Source organism: Eutrema salsugineum, unplaced genomic scaffold, assembly GCF_000478725.1.
Source record: "Eutrema salsugineum unplaced genomic scaffold, Eutsalg1_0 scaffold_12, whole genome shotgun sequence".
Taxonomy (NCBI): Eukaryota; Viridiplantae; Streptophyta; class Magnoliopsida; order Brassicales; family Brassicaceae; genus Eutrema; species Eutrema salsugineum.
Window position 1 is genome coordinate 10,622,071 of NW_006256895.1, and position 13,115 is coordinate 10,635,185.

Genomic DNA, 13,115 nt, shown 5'->3' on the forward strand with positions numbered 1-13,115 from the left:
TAAATGGTAATTATTTGAATGAACAGATAATTATTAATTAGCCACTATTATTATTTAAAGCCATATAATTAAAGAATAATTGGTGCGATATACACAACACATGGCGAAGTTCTCTAATTTTCGCTTAGGCCTCTTTCCCTCAGTTAGAGTCTTTGCTCTTAACATTTATGACAGTAGAGTTTCCCTCCGAAAGGCAAATTGCGGTACTATTGAAAAGAAGGAAAATTTCCATTTCTTGCTCAGAATTTCTTTGGTTTTGGAAGGTTTTCGATTCGATATTTCTAAAATCGAACATGACATCGCTCCTCTTCTAGGGTTTTCGAAGGAAGACAAGCGGCCATCCTCAAGCTCTCTTTGGTTTTTCTACTCAAATCATAGTTTTGAAACAGAGAAATTATCGTTTCTGTTGATGATGGATGGAGTGTTGAATCAAGCATTACAATCAATGTCATTGGAGGAAGAAGAGGCAATTGACATACCAGATGAAGAGGATTACAGCGCAGTACAAGTCAATTCTAGAAGCTTGATTGGGAAGCTTCTCAATCCAGAATGTCAGAATATGGCGAGAATGCTTCGGATAATGCCGCGTATCTGGAAAGTCTACAACAGGGTAAGGGGAATTGCGTTGTCTAAGGAGAGCTTTCAGTTTATCTTCGAGCGCGACACAGACATTGAAACGGTGATGAAAGATGGTATCTGGTCTTTTGATGATTGGAGTATGGTTTTAGATAGATGGGTGGAAAATCCTCCGGTTAATTTTTTGAAAACGGCACCAATATGGATAAGAATCAGTAAAATTCCTCTGTATTTTTGCACCCTTAAGACAATTGATGCCATTGCAAACAAAGTGGGTCAAGTAAAAGAGATTCTGTTTGATCCTGAAAAATCTCGCTTTCAGGAATTTTTTCGGGCTTTGGTTATCGTTGACTTGGAACAGCCTCTTCGAGACACACGGGTAATTAATCTCCCAAGAGGTGCAGGTACCGCAGTGGTGGAAATAGAGTATGAGAAAATCAGGAAAAAAGTGTTTCAACTGTTTTCGGTTGACGCATGAAAAACAAAAATGTCCGTTGTTACAGAGACAACCAAAACGCAATGAGACAGGTGCTAATCACAAACCGGAGGCTGGCAGTTCTAGTAGATCAAGTGGACAGGCCCCTCGTCAGCACCACACGGATCTGGCCGACAAACTCATGCCATTACTGGCACCTTCAGTCCCTACCGGGTTCACACCTTTGCAAACCACCGTGGCACCAGAGGTTTTTGAGGAAATGAGATTGTACATGAATTGTACAGATCCTACAGAAAAGGTAATCCGAGAACACAGAATGAAAAAGGCTTTGGATGACTTATCCAAGGATCCGATTGCTCAGCGGTCCATCCTCCGATTGGAGCCTCCACCTGTTATCTCTTCTGTGTTGGATAAAAGGTTAGGAAAAGTCTTTGATTTCAGGACTGTGGAAATGGAACACTCAGCTTCCAAAGGAGATCAGGAAAATTTGCAAGCTAAATCCCCAAGTACCTCACGGGCTGGTCAAGGTACTACGGGTACAACACCTGACCTTAACGAACATAATGATATTTTACAAAGGTGCTCAAATACTTTGTGGAATAAGAATGTCAACGAGGTGGTTAGCGCAGGGGAGATACGTGTTCGGGAAGTTGCGAAGGATACTATGGAAGGATCAGATAATTTCATACCTCCACCTACTGCAGCGGGTTTTAGTATGGGTATTGCTGTTCCATGCTCCTCTCATCTGAGTGCCAATAGCAGGGGGTCCCAAAAAACTAGCTCTTCATGGTTGCGGAGGAAACGGGCTACCTCAGGAGTGAAAATTACAACTCAACTTGTACCTGAACGTGCAATTGCGGAGGAGATGGAACAGTCCTCAAAGCGCAAAGCAATAGAATCTACAAGATTTCTAAACAAGATAAAGGTTCGATGGTTCACCTGAAACCATCCAGTTCCCAATGACGACACTCAGTTGGAACTGTCGAGGTTTGAGGAGCAACTCGACAGTTCGACGCCTTGAGGAAATGTGCCGTTTAGATTTCCCGGATTTTTTGTTTCTCCTAGAGACTAAAAACTCTAGTGAAGTGGTCTTTGGTTTGAAAAGATCGTTGGGTTACGACCACCTTCATTTGGTAAACCCACTGGGTCTTAGCGGAGGATTAGCGTTGTTTTGGAGAGATTCACATGTGGTGGATGTCTTATTTTTGAATAGTCGGATTATTGATACAAAGGTCAAACTGGGATCAATGGAATTCTTTATGACGTTTGTCTATGGAGATCCAGTACGGAGTAGACGTCAAGATGTATGGGATTTGATCTTGTCTATAGGTGAGAACAGAGAGGAGGCGTGGTTCCTTGTTGGTGATTTTAATGAGATTACAAGCGGTAGGGAGAAATTGTGAGGTCCTGCTCGTGTTGAGTCCAGTTTCTTAGCCTTTCGATCTTTCATTCGGGAGTGTCGCATCAAGGAAACGCCGAGTTTTGGAAACCTTATGTCCTGAGGTGGGATGCGTGAGGTGATAGACGCAAATGGGCAGAAAAATAAAGTTTGGATCCAATGTCGCCTGGATCGGGCTTTTGGGAATGCTGAATGGTTCAGATTATTTCCGATGTCGCAAACGGAGTATTTAAGGAAATAGCCGTCAGATCATAGGCCTATTTTTACGCGCATTGCCGATATTAATGGACCGAGGAGAGGTCGGTTTAGGTTTGATCGAAGATGGTGTTCAAAGCCAGGTGTGATGGAAGCAGTGCGAAAAGGATGGTATAGAGGCCCTGCTAATGGTAAAGTTTTAGACCGTATAGCTAACTGCAGACGAGAGCTATCAAAGTGGAAAAAGGTCTCAAATACGAACTCCAGAGTAAGATTACAAGCACTACAGCAGGAGCTTGATAATGAAAGCTCTAAAGTCTCGCCAAATTTTGGAAAGTTGCAGGAGCTGCGTGTTGAGCTAACTAAGGCAACTAACGAGGAAGAGCTGTATTGGAAATTGAGAAGTAAACAGAAATGGCTGAGGGTTGGGGACAGCAATTCTGGTTTTTTCCATGGATGGGTTAAGTCAAGAAGGGTTAAGAACATCATTGTTTCTCTTCTTGATAGTAATGGGGTTGAAAGATTTGAGGAAGAAGCCAAGGGAGCCATTGCAGTTGAGTACTTCACGGACCTTTTTAAGGCATCTGATATTGGGGATGTGTCGGAACTCTTACAAGGTATGGAAGTGCGGGTCACTGATTCTATGAACCGTGAGTTAACAAAGCCAGTATCGGAGGCTGAAATTCGAAGAGCAGTAAAGGGCATTAAGGGAGATAGTGCTCCTGGTGCAGATGGCATGAGTGGCAAATTTTTTCAGCACTTCTGTGGGATTGCGGGTACCCATGTGATGAATGAGGTCAAACAGTTTTTTGAGAATGGAAAACTACCGCAGGAATGGAACCATACGCAGATCTGTCTACTTCCAAAGATCCAGAATCCGAACAAGATGACAGATTTACGACCCATTAGTCTCTGCTCAGTTACGTATAAAATTATATCCAAAGTTTTATGTACGAGACTAAAGCGGTTTCTGCCACAACTGGTATCTCAAACGCAAGGAGCTTTTGTCGCAGGAAGGCTGATATCGGACAACATTCTCATTGCACATGAGATGATCCATGGTCTGAAAACAAACCCAAACTGCAAGGAGGATTTCATTGCCATAAAAACTGATATGTCGAAGGCATATGACAGAGTGGAATGGAAAATTCTGGAGATATTGTTTGACAAGATGGGTTTCGATCCTCAATGGTCGGGATGGATCATGGAATGCATCCGGTCTGTGTCTTATACGGTACTGTTAAATGAGGGATTGCACGGGCATATTCAGCCTGAGAGAGGCATTCGTCAAGGGGATCTGTTGTCTCCTTTTTTGTTCATTCTCTGTGCTGAGGCGCTAGTTCACGTAATGAGTCGAGCAGAGCAAGAAGGAAAGATAACGGGGATGCGCCTTACAGCGAATTGTCCACCTATACAACACCTACTCTTCGCAGATGATAGCTTCTTTCTGTGCCGAGCTAATCTGCGAGAGTGTACAGAGTTTTTAAGATTCTTAAAGTTGTATGGAGATGCTTCTGGTCAACTAATTAACTTCCAGAAATCAGCTATCACCTATGGGGAGGCTATAGACCCGTATCAGCGTCGCCTGATTTCGAATCTTCTTGGCATTGACAAGGAAGGAGGTGATGGCAAATACCTGGGGCTGCCGGAATGTTTTAGTGGATCCAAGCAGAAATTTTTAGCCTTTATCGGTGAAAAGTTAAGCAAACGGCTCCATGGGTGGTATGCAAAAACATTATCGCTTGGAGGTAAAGAGATACTGTTTAAATCAATCGCAATGGCGCTACCTGTATATGCGATGTCCTGGTTTAGGTTGACCAAGCATCATTGTAAGAAACTTACAACAGCCATGACGAACTTTTGGTGGAATTCGTGTGAAAAGCGTAACAAAATTCATTGGATATCATGGCGAGCAATGTGTAAATCTAAGGCGAAGGGGGGTTTAGGTTTTCGTGACATCGAGGAGTTCAATCAAGCTTTGTTAGCCAAACAAGCATGGAAGATCCTTAATGAGCCTGATACCTTGTTATCTCGGTTGTACAAAGGAAGATACTTTGCGAATAAAGATTTCTTAAGTTGTGGAAAGGGGTATCGTCCTTCATATGCTTGGCGCAGCATTATTTTTGGGAAGGAATTGTTAGAGCGTGGCTTGATGAAATCAATCGGGAATGGTGTCACTACTCATGTATGGATGGAGAAGTGGATCTTGGATGATCACCCTCGTAGACCAGTGAACCGTGAAATGGACTTGGAATTGAAAGTTTCATCCTTAATTTCGCCGGATGGGAAATGGATTCCCAACAGAGTTAATGAGCTTTTTCCTCCAGCTGATGCGGCGAGAATCATGGATATGCCGTTGGGAAGAGTAGCAGACCAACATATTTGGGTTTACATAAGGGATGATGCTTATTCAGTTAAGAGTGGATACTGGTTCGCTGCAAACCACCCTGTCCTGCCACAACCTCCGTTATCACCATTGGAAGAAACCAGAGTGGCTCTGAAGCAGCGCATATGGAAGTTCAGAACAGAACCCAAAATAAAGTTCTTTCTGTGGCGGGTCCTTTCTGGAGCTTTAGCGGTGGCGAAAGGGTAAGCACAAGAGGGATGCTTTTGGATATGACGTGCAAGCTTTGTAATGAAGAGGAAGAAACAATCAACCATGTGCTTTTTAGATGCCCTGTAGCCCAACAGGTATGGGATTTGTCTAACATACATCTACCAGTGGATGGTTTCTCCAACTCACTTGAAGGGAACATGGGCTTTCTCTTTGATATCATACAAAGACAAGTGGTACCAACAGACCTTAGACATGCCATTCTGTGGATTATATGGGATATCTGGAAAAACCGGAATGCAGGATTATTTGCAGGTAGTCATGAGACAAGTGCCAGGGTTCTACAACGCAGTAAGGAGGAGGCCAATGTTTGGACTGAAGCAAACAAACCTGAGAACTCTGAGGACATGGGAGAAGCGGGTTATCGGTTCATTGAGGAACGATGGCAGGCACCACCGGCGGGGAGGCTAAAATGCAACCTTAATGTACATTGGAGGAATGCTCGATCACATTGTGGAGGGGCGTGGGTAGTGAGAGATCATGAGGGTAATACAACGTTTCATGCCCGAGATGCCTTCTTACGAACGCCTAACCGCATAACCGGGGAATTGAAAGGAGTTATATGGGCTCTACAGAGCCTGAGAGACCTACGCATAACCAATGTAACGATGGCCTTGGACTGTAAAGAGGCGTATGCTGCGATTACAAAACCTGCAGAATGGCCTAGATATCGGATGCTTACTGAGCAGATTAACCGGTTGGGGAACGAGCTTAATGCTATTGCTTTTGAGCTGGAATCTGCGAAATCAAACCACATAGCTCAGGAAATTGCGAAAAGTGTGATCAGGGATGGAAGATTGCAGTCTTATCTATCCATTGGAGGTCCAGCTTGGCTCCATGAAAGGTTAAGACATGACGCACAAAGAGGCTTCTGATTGGATAGCTTGGAGTGTGACGGACTCTCTTATCATCAAAGTTATTCAATTTATAGGGTCATCAGTATTTTTATGTCCTTTATATTAGGCGTAGATGCTGCTGTTTTTTTTTGATACTGTTTGTTTTTGCTCGATTTAGACCTCTACCTTTCATAAATGAAATATTCAGTTGATTAAAAAAAAAAGCCATATAATTGTGCTCGACTGCATCTATATAATAATCTTGGTGTGTGTCTGTGTTTGTGTGTGAGAGAGAGAGTTTCAGATTTATAAGTAAGAAGAGGACAAAACAAAGCCAAATTCCTCCTACATTTTGCGATTCAATCTACTCTTGTCTGAATCTCTCTCTGTTTTAGCGCCATTGACACAGCTGGAAACCTCTTCTCTCTCTTCTCGGCGAGGAGAGAGAGAAAGAAAGAGAAGCGGCGTTATCTTGGATCACAGGTTTGTTTAAAATTTTAGTTTCATGTGTGTTTTGTCTTCTTCCGTCTTCTCTAGATAACATCGATGATGTTTGGGAACAGAACAAAGTCTCAATTTTTTTTTAAAAAAATACTTTTTTTTTAAAAAATACTTTTTTTCTTTTCTGATGTCTTCTTCAACGTGTTAGACTCTGACGAAAAGTCATTTTGTTTCCATATGCGATGTGTCTTTCAGATTCTGCGTTTCTCTCTACCACCATCGTGACTCTGCTCATAAGACATTTTCTCGCGCCTCCTCTAGCTCTTAAATTTATCCATAAACCTAAATGGTGAATTGCTCTTTTTCGGCTCGAGTTTTTTCGTCTCGTCAATGTTGTTTAACTCCGAAGCTCAATAACCATCTAATCGATTATGGGTTTCACCCTCTTGAGAGCTCTTCGTGATTTACCAGTAGTGGAGTCGTCTTTGATCTGCGTCAATTTGACTCTTTTCTTAGTATTTATCTTCGGAATCTCCGCAAGACGCATACTTCTCTGTCTCCGTCGTGGTCGTTTCTTCAAACATGACTCTGAGGGAAGTTCCGTCAATGCTGGTGTTGACGGAGAAACCCGTGAGGTTGAAATCACCATTGTCTATAAATTCTCGGTGCTTTGCTGTTTGTTTGTCTTAAGCGTGCAAGTTTCGGTGTTAGTGTTCGATGCTTTCGGAGTAATTAAGGAGAGAAGCGAGATATATGTTCTTTTCTCGCCGGTTACTCAGATTCTAGCTTGGCTAGTGTTGTGCACATCAGTTGTTCGATGCAATTACACCTCTGCGGAAAAACTCCCTTTCCTGTTAAGACTATGGTGGGTTGTGGAATTCTCGATCTGTTTATGGGCTTTGTTCATAGACTCGAGAGAGCTTGTTGCAAACGGCTCAAACCATTTGTCTTCACACGTAGTTGGGAACTTCGTCGCAGCTCCGGCTCTGGCTTTCCTCTGCTTCCTTGCTTTCAGAGGTGTATCAGGTCTTCGAGTTGTTACAAATTTACATCTTCGTGAGCCTTTACTTGTTGAAGAAGAAGAAGATGGGTGTCTCAATGTTACTTCTTATAGTGAAGCCGGATTGTTCAGCCTTGCTACGCTTTCGTGGCTGAACCCTCTTCTCTCACTTGGTGCCAAGAGGCCTTTGGATCTCAAGGACATTCCCCTGCTCGCTCCAAAAGACCGGGCAAAGACAAATTACAAAGTCTTGAACTTCAACTGGGAGAAGTTAAAGGCTGCCAATCCTTCGAGACCACCTTCTCTTGCTTGGGCGATCTTGAAGTCGTTTTGGAAAGAAGCGGCTTGTAATGCTGTCTTTGCCGGTTTGAACACTCTGGTTTCTTATGTGGGTCCTTATTTGGTGAATGACTTTGTTAACTATTTGGGTGGGAAAGAGACTTACCCTCATGAGGGCTACATCCTTGCTGGGATCTTCTTTGCGGCGAAACTCGCAGAGACTCTAACAACTCGGCAGTGGTATCTTGGTGTGGATATCTTAGGGATGCATGTGAGATCAGCTCTGACGGCTATGGTGTACAGAAAAGGGCTAAAACTCTCGAGTTTAACCAAACAGAACCACACGAGCGGCGAAATTGTGAACTACATGGCTGTTGATGTCCAGAGAGTAGGTGATTTCTCGTGGTACCTCCATGATATGTGGATGCTTCCTCTACAGATTGTACTTGCTCTCGGGATTTTGTACAGGAGTGTGGGAGTGGCGGCTCTAGCCACGTTGGTGGCTACAGTGTTCTCTATTATCGCCACTATCCCACTGGCGAAAATTCAAGAGGACTATCAGGACAAATTGATGTCTGCTAAAGATGAGCGGATGAGGAAGACATCCGAGTGTTTGAGGAACATGAGGATTCTGAAATTGCAGGCTTGGGAGGATAGGTACCGAGTTGTTCTTGAGGGAATGAGGAGTACAGAGTTTAAATGGCTTCGAAAGGCTTTATACTCCCAAGCGTTTATCACTTTTATATTCTGGAGTTCGCCGATATTTGTAGCTGCAATCACGTTTGCTACGGCTATAGGCTTAGGAACTCAGCTCACGGCAGGAGGTGTTCTCTCCGCGCTTGCAACATTCAGGATTCTTCAGGAGCCGCTAAGGAATTTTCCTGATCTGGTGTCTATGATGGCTCAGACTAAAGTATCTCTAGATCGAATATCGGGTTTCTTGCAAGAGGAAGAGCTGCAGGAAGATGCTACGATAACTATTTCTCAAGGTATGTCAGACACATCTGTGGAGATCAAAGACGGTTGTTTCTCTTGGGATCCTTCGTGGGTAAGGCCAACTTTGTTTGGGATTCATTTGAAAGTTAAGAGAGGAATGCGAGTAGCTGTCTGCGGAGTCGTTGGTTCCGGGAAATCAAGTTTTCTTTCTTGTATACTTGGAGAAATCCCTAAAATCTCGGGTGAAGTAAGTGAAACACTTGAACAACTTTAAAACATGCGTCTGTCTTCAATTTTTCAGGCCTAATACTTTCTTTCCTCTCAGCAAATTTCACGAGTTGTACACTGAAATTAATACACAGGTCAGAATATGCGGTAGTGCTGCTTATGTTTCACAGTCCGCATGGATTCAGTCTGGGAATATGGAAGAAAATATTCTCTTTGGCAGTCCAATGGATAAGGCTAAGTACAAGAACGTTATACACGCTTGTTCTCTGAAACGAGACTTGGAGCTTTTCTCACATGGTGATCAGACCATTATCGGTGACAGAGGTATAAACCTCAGCGGTGGTCAGAAGCAGAGAGTTCAGCTCGCAAGAGCGCTTTACCAGGATGCTGATGTATATCTTCTCGACGACCCTTTTAGCGCCGTTGATGCTCACACTGGCTCCGAACTCTTTAAGGTGCACTTTTTCGTTTCTTCAAATAACCAAACAACTATTTTTGTCAAACACTGCTTGTATGTATGTCTCCTTGCATCACAAGCTTTACCCTTCTTTTGCTATCTACAGGAATACATATTGACGGCTCTGGCTGACAAGACTGTTATATTTGTAACTCATCAGGTCGAGTTTCTTCCTGCCACGGATCTTATATTGGTGAGGACTTCCTCGACATGGCCTTCTGCTAATTAAAATCTTATACCAAGAGTTGTGTTCATGTTAAGACAAGGAGAGAAGTATTATATAACACCAAGAAAGCTTTCTTATGAACTTTCTTGTTAAACTGCAGGTCCTTAGGGATGGCCAAATCATACAGTCAGGGAAGTATGAGGAACTGCTACAAGCAGGAACGGATTTCCTATCTCTCGTGTCTGCTCATCATGAAGCTATTGAAGCAATGGACATTCCCAGCCATTCATCAGAGGACTCTGACAGCAATCAGGTGCTAGACCAGTCATTGCCTCACAATCCAAAATCCAACGCTTCCTCGAGCAACATTGAGATTCTGGCCAAAGAGGTCCAAGAAGGGCCATCGGGGTCTAACCAGAAAGCCATCAAAGAGAAAAAGAAAGCAAAACGGCTGAGGAAGAAACAACTGGTTCAGGAAGAGGAACGTGTGCGGGGACGAGTCAGTATGAAGGTGTACTGGTCATATATGGCTGCAGCCTATAAAGGGTTGTTGATTCCACTCATAATCATTGCGCAATCGCTGTTTCAGTTCCTTCAGATTGCAAGTAACTGGTGGATGGCCTGGGCAAATCCGCAAACAGAGGGAGACCAAGCTAAAGTGAGCTCCACAGTCCTTCTCCTTGTGTTTATTGCGCTAGCATTTGGTAGCTCAGTATTTATCTTTGTCCGAGCTGTTCTGGTCGCCACATTCGGCCTTGCAGCAGCCCAGAAGCTGTTTCTGAACATGCTCAGGAGTGTTTTCCGCGCGCCAATGTCGTTCTTCGACTCTACTCCTGCTGGAAGGATCTTAAATCGGGTTGGTTCTTTTTTTAAATGTATCAACTTATGACTATGCACGTCTTCTATTCATGCCATGTTATTTCTCATTACTATTATGTACCTTTCAGGTGTCCATTGATCAAAGCGTCGTGGATCTTGATATTCCTTTTAGGCTTGGAGGATTTGCTTCAACAACAATACAGCTCATCGGCATTGTTGGTGTGATGACAAACGTTACATGGCAAGTGTTTCTTCTTGTAATTCCAACCGGCATTGCTTGCTTGTGGATGCAGGTGATTTCTGTTAATTTCTGAAGATTCTTTATATGGTGTTTTCATAACTTCAGGGGTAAATCAAGTTAATAGGCGAAAATTATGACTTCTTTCTCTTTGCATTACGCTTTAACAGCAAGGTTTTCTTTCACTTAAAAACGCAGAAATACTACATGGCTTCGTCTAGAGAGCTGGTTCGGATTGTCAGCATACAGAAATCTCCGATTATCCATCTTTTTGGTGAGTCAATCGCGGGTGCAGCAACAATCAGAGGATTTGGCCAAGAAAAGCGTTTCATGAAGAGAAACCTCTATTTACTAGACTGCTTTGCCCGCCCTTTCTTCTGCAGCATCGCGGCAATAGAGTGGCTTTGTTTACGAATGGAACTGCTGTCTACTTTCGTCTTTGCCTTCTGCATGATCCTGCTCGTAAGCTTTCCACATGGAACAATCGATCCAAGTAAGTTCTATCATCCTCTCTCTCTCTCTCTTTTCCTTCTATAGATCATGGTCTGCATTTCTCGCACGTTAGATAACTATCTATCATGTTTGCTGAGTCCATAATTTACCTTTGCATAGGCATGGCTGGCCTTGCAGTAACCTATGGCCTTAATTTAAACGCTCGCCTTTCCCGGTGGATACTTAGCTTCTGTAAGCTCGAGAACAAAATCATCTCCATCGAAAGAATCTATCAGTATAGTCAAATTCCGAGTGAAGCCCCTGCGTTCATCGAGGATGCCCACCCTCCTCCCTCGTGGCCAGAGGATGGAACCATTGAGATAAACAATTTGAAGGTACATCAAGTTGTTTCTTCTGTTAAAAGCTGTTCCACGTAGCTTTATTCATCCCTTCCTTGTTTGTTTAAAGGTTCGCTATGGAGAGAATTTACCAACTGTTCTTCATGGAATCAACTGTGTGTTCCCTGGTGGCAAGAAGATAGGGATTGTGGGGCGCACAGGAAGTGGCAAATCAACCCTGATACAAGCACTATTCCGGATGATCGAGCCATATGCAGGGCAAATAATCATTGACGGTATTGATATCTCCTCCATTGGCCTTCACGATCTCCGTGGCCGTCTAAGCATCATTCCCCAAGACCCCACCTTGTTTGAAGGCACTATCCGGGGTAACCTTGACCCTCTCGAAGAACACACTGATCAAGAAGTTTGGCAGGTAGAACTGAACTTTTATTAATCTTCTTAACGTTTCAGTCGGTCGTTCGCACGAACTATGTCCCCCATTTGTGGATATCCTCCTCTTATTTATTTATTTTTTTTGGGTTACAGGCTTTAGATAAGTCACAACTGGGGGACATAGTTCGTGCGAAAGACCAGAAGCTCGATACTCCAGGTATATATAGCTGATACTGCAATGATGCATCTGTCACAGACCCTGCAGAAAAGTGTTTCAAAAATTTGTGTTGATTCGTTGATTTGAACTGTTGGTGCAGTGTTAGAAAATGGAGATAACTGGAGCGTGGGACAGAGGCAGCTCGTATCTCTGGGGCGTGCACTGCTCAAACAAGCGAGAATTCTTGTGCTTGATGAGGCTACTGCTTCGGTTGACTCAGCCACTGATAGTCTCATCCAGAAGATTCTAAGGACCGAGTTTGGAGACTGCACGGTCTGCACTATTGCGCATCGGATCCCGACTGTGATCGATAGTGACATGGTTCTGGTTTTAAGCGATGGTACATACATACACACAAAAAGAGGATTTCATTTTTTTTTCTCATATATATGTTTCTCCGTTTACTTCATCCTAGAAATCCTGGTGATGATTTTGCAGGTCTTGTTGCGGAATTCGACACACCAATTCGACTTTTGGAGGATAAATCATCGATGTTCCTTAGACTGGTCACAGAATACTCGTCGAGATCAAGCGGCATACCTGACTTCTGATCAGTTCATAAGTGAATGCGAGCTTCTTCGCCGAGCCACCGGGATAGTGCTGTTCTCGCCGCAAAATCTGAGACAGATCAATCAGAAAGCTGTCAGAAGAAAACACATAACTCAAGATCCTGTCACTACAACAAACAAATTACAGGGATTCAAGAACACTGGGAAAACCAGTGTTGTCGGGACCAAACAGGAGAGTTAAAGATTCACGATCGCACGCATTTTTGTTCAGTTTAGGTTTTTTTAGTTGTAAAGCTGCTGAATCAGTCTTTAGAAGCTGCTTCTTTCTTGTCGTAGAAGCATTCGATACACAGCCAAATTAGCTCAGTTCTGTTTTGTAGACCATCATCAACATCCCATGAGGTTTCTTATTGTTTAATGTTCATAGGTTGCTGTTCCCTATGATGAATGTCGTTTCCTTATAGTTGTGGGTAAACGTTGTTGTTATATGGGTAATTAACAAACAGTTAAAAATGTTACGCGATAAATACGAGATGGGAAATGTGAGTAATGGCTAGTTTGGATTTAGGGCTTACGTAATAGAGGGTCCAAAACGACGTGGTT

At 43.3% G+C, this 13,115-nt stretch overlaps 2 protein-coding genes across 2 annotated transcripts; both read left to right on the plus strand.

The window, feature by feature from the left end:
- Positions 1-412: 412 nt before the first annotated feature.
- Positions 413-1,955, plus strand: LOC112089221. The gene is made up of 2 exons (XM_024160204.1): positions 413-955; positions 1,080-1,955. Exons 1-2 carry the CDS (start codon positions 413-415, stop codon positions 1,953-1,955), a joined length of 1,419 nt encoding a protein of 472 aa, XP_024015972.1.
- Positions 1,956-6,510: 4,555 nt separating this feature from the next.
- On the plus strand, positions 6,511-12,986 carry LOC18025417 (ABC transporter C family member 5). The gene is made up of 12 exons (XM_006408890.2): positions 6,511-6,539; positions 6,753-8,959; positions 9,075-9,395; positions 9,504-9,590; positions 9,724-10,419; positions 10,511-10,675; positions 10,819-11,113; positions 11,233-11,447; positions 11,521-11,826; positions 11,940-12,003; positions 12,104-12,343; positions 12,442-12,986. Exons 2-12 carry the CDS (start codon positions 6,929-6,931, stop codon positions 12,552-12,554), a joined length of 4,533 nt encoding a protein of 1,510 aa, XP_006408953.1. The 5' UTR covers positions 6,511-6,539; positions 6,753-6,928; the 3' UTR covers positions 12,555-12,986.
- Positions 12,987-13,115: the final 129 nt, after the last annotated feature.

Excerpts from the sequence above, each read along its gene's own strand:
- LOC112089221 (XM_024160204.1), top strand. The coding sequence starts at position 413 with ATGGATGGAGTGTTGAATCAAGCATTACAATCAATGTCATTGGAGGAA. Across the intron at positions 956-1,079 it reads AGCCTCTTCGAGACACACGG|AGACAACCAAAACGCAATGA; the intron begins GTAATTAATCTC and ends CCGTTGTTACAG.
- LOC18025417 (XM_006408890.2), top strand. The coding sequence starts at position 6,929 with ATGGGTTTCACCCTCTTGAGAGCTCTTCGTGATTTACCAGTAGTGGAG. Across the intron at positions 9,591-9,723 it reads CTGCCACGGATCTTATATTG|GTCCTTAGGGATGGCCAAAT; the intron begins GTGAGGACTTCC and ends GTTAAACTGCAG. Across the intron at positions 10,676-10,818 it reads TTGCTTGCTTGTGGATGCAG|AAATACTACATGGCTTCGTC; the intron begins GTGATTTCTGTT and ends TTAAAAACGCAG.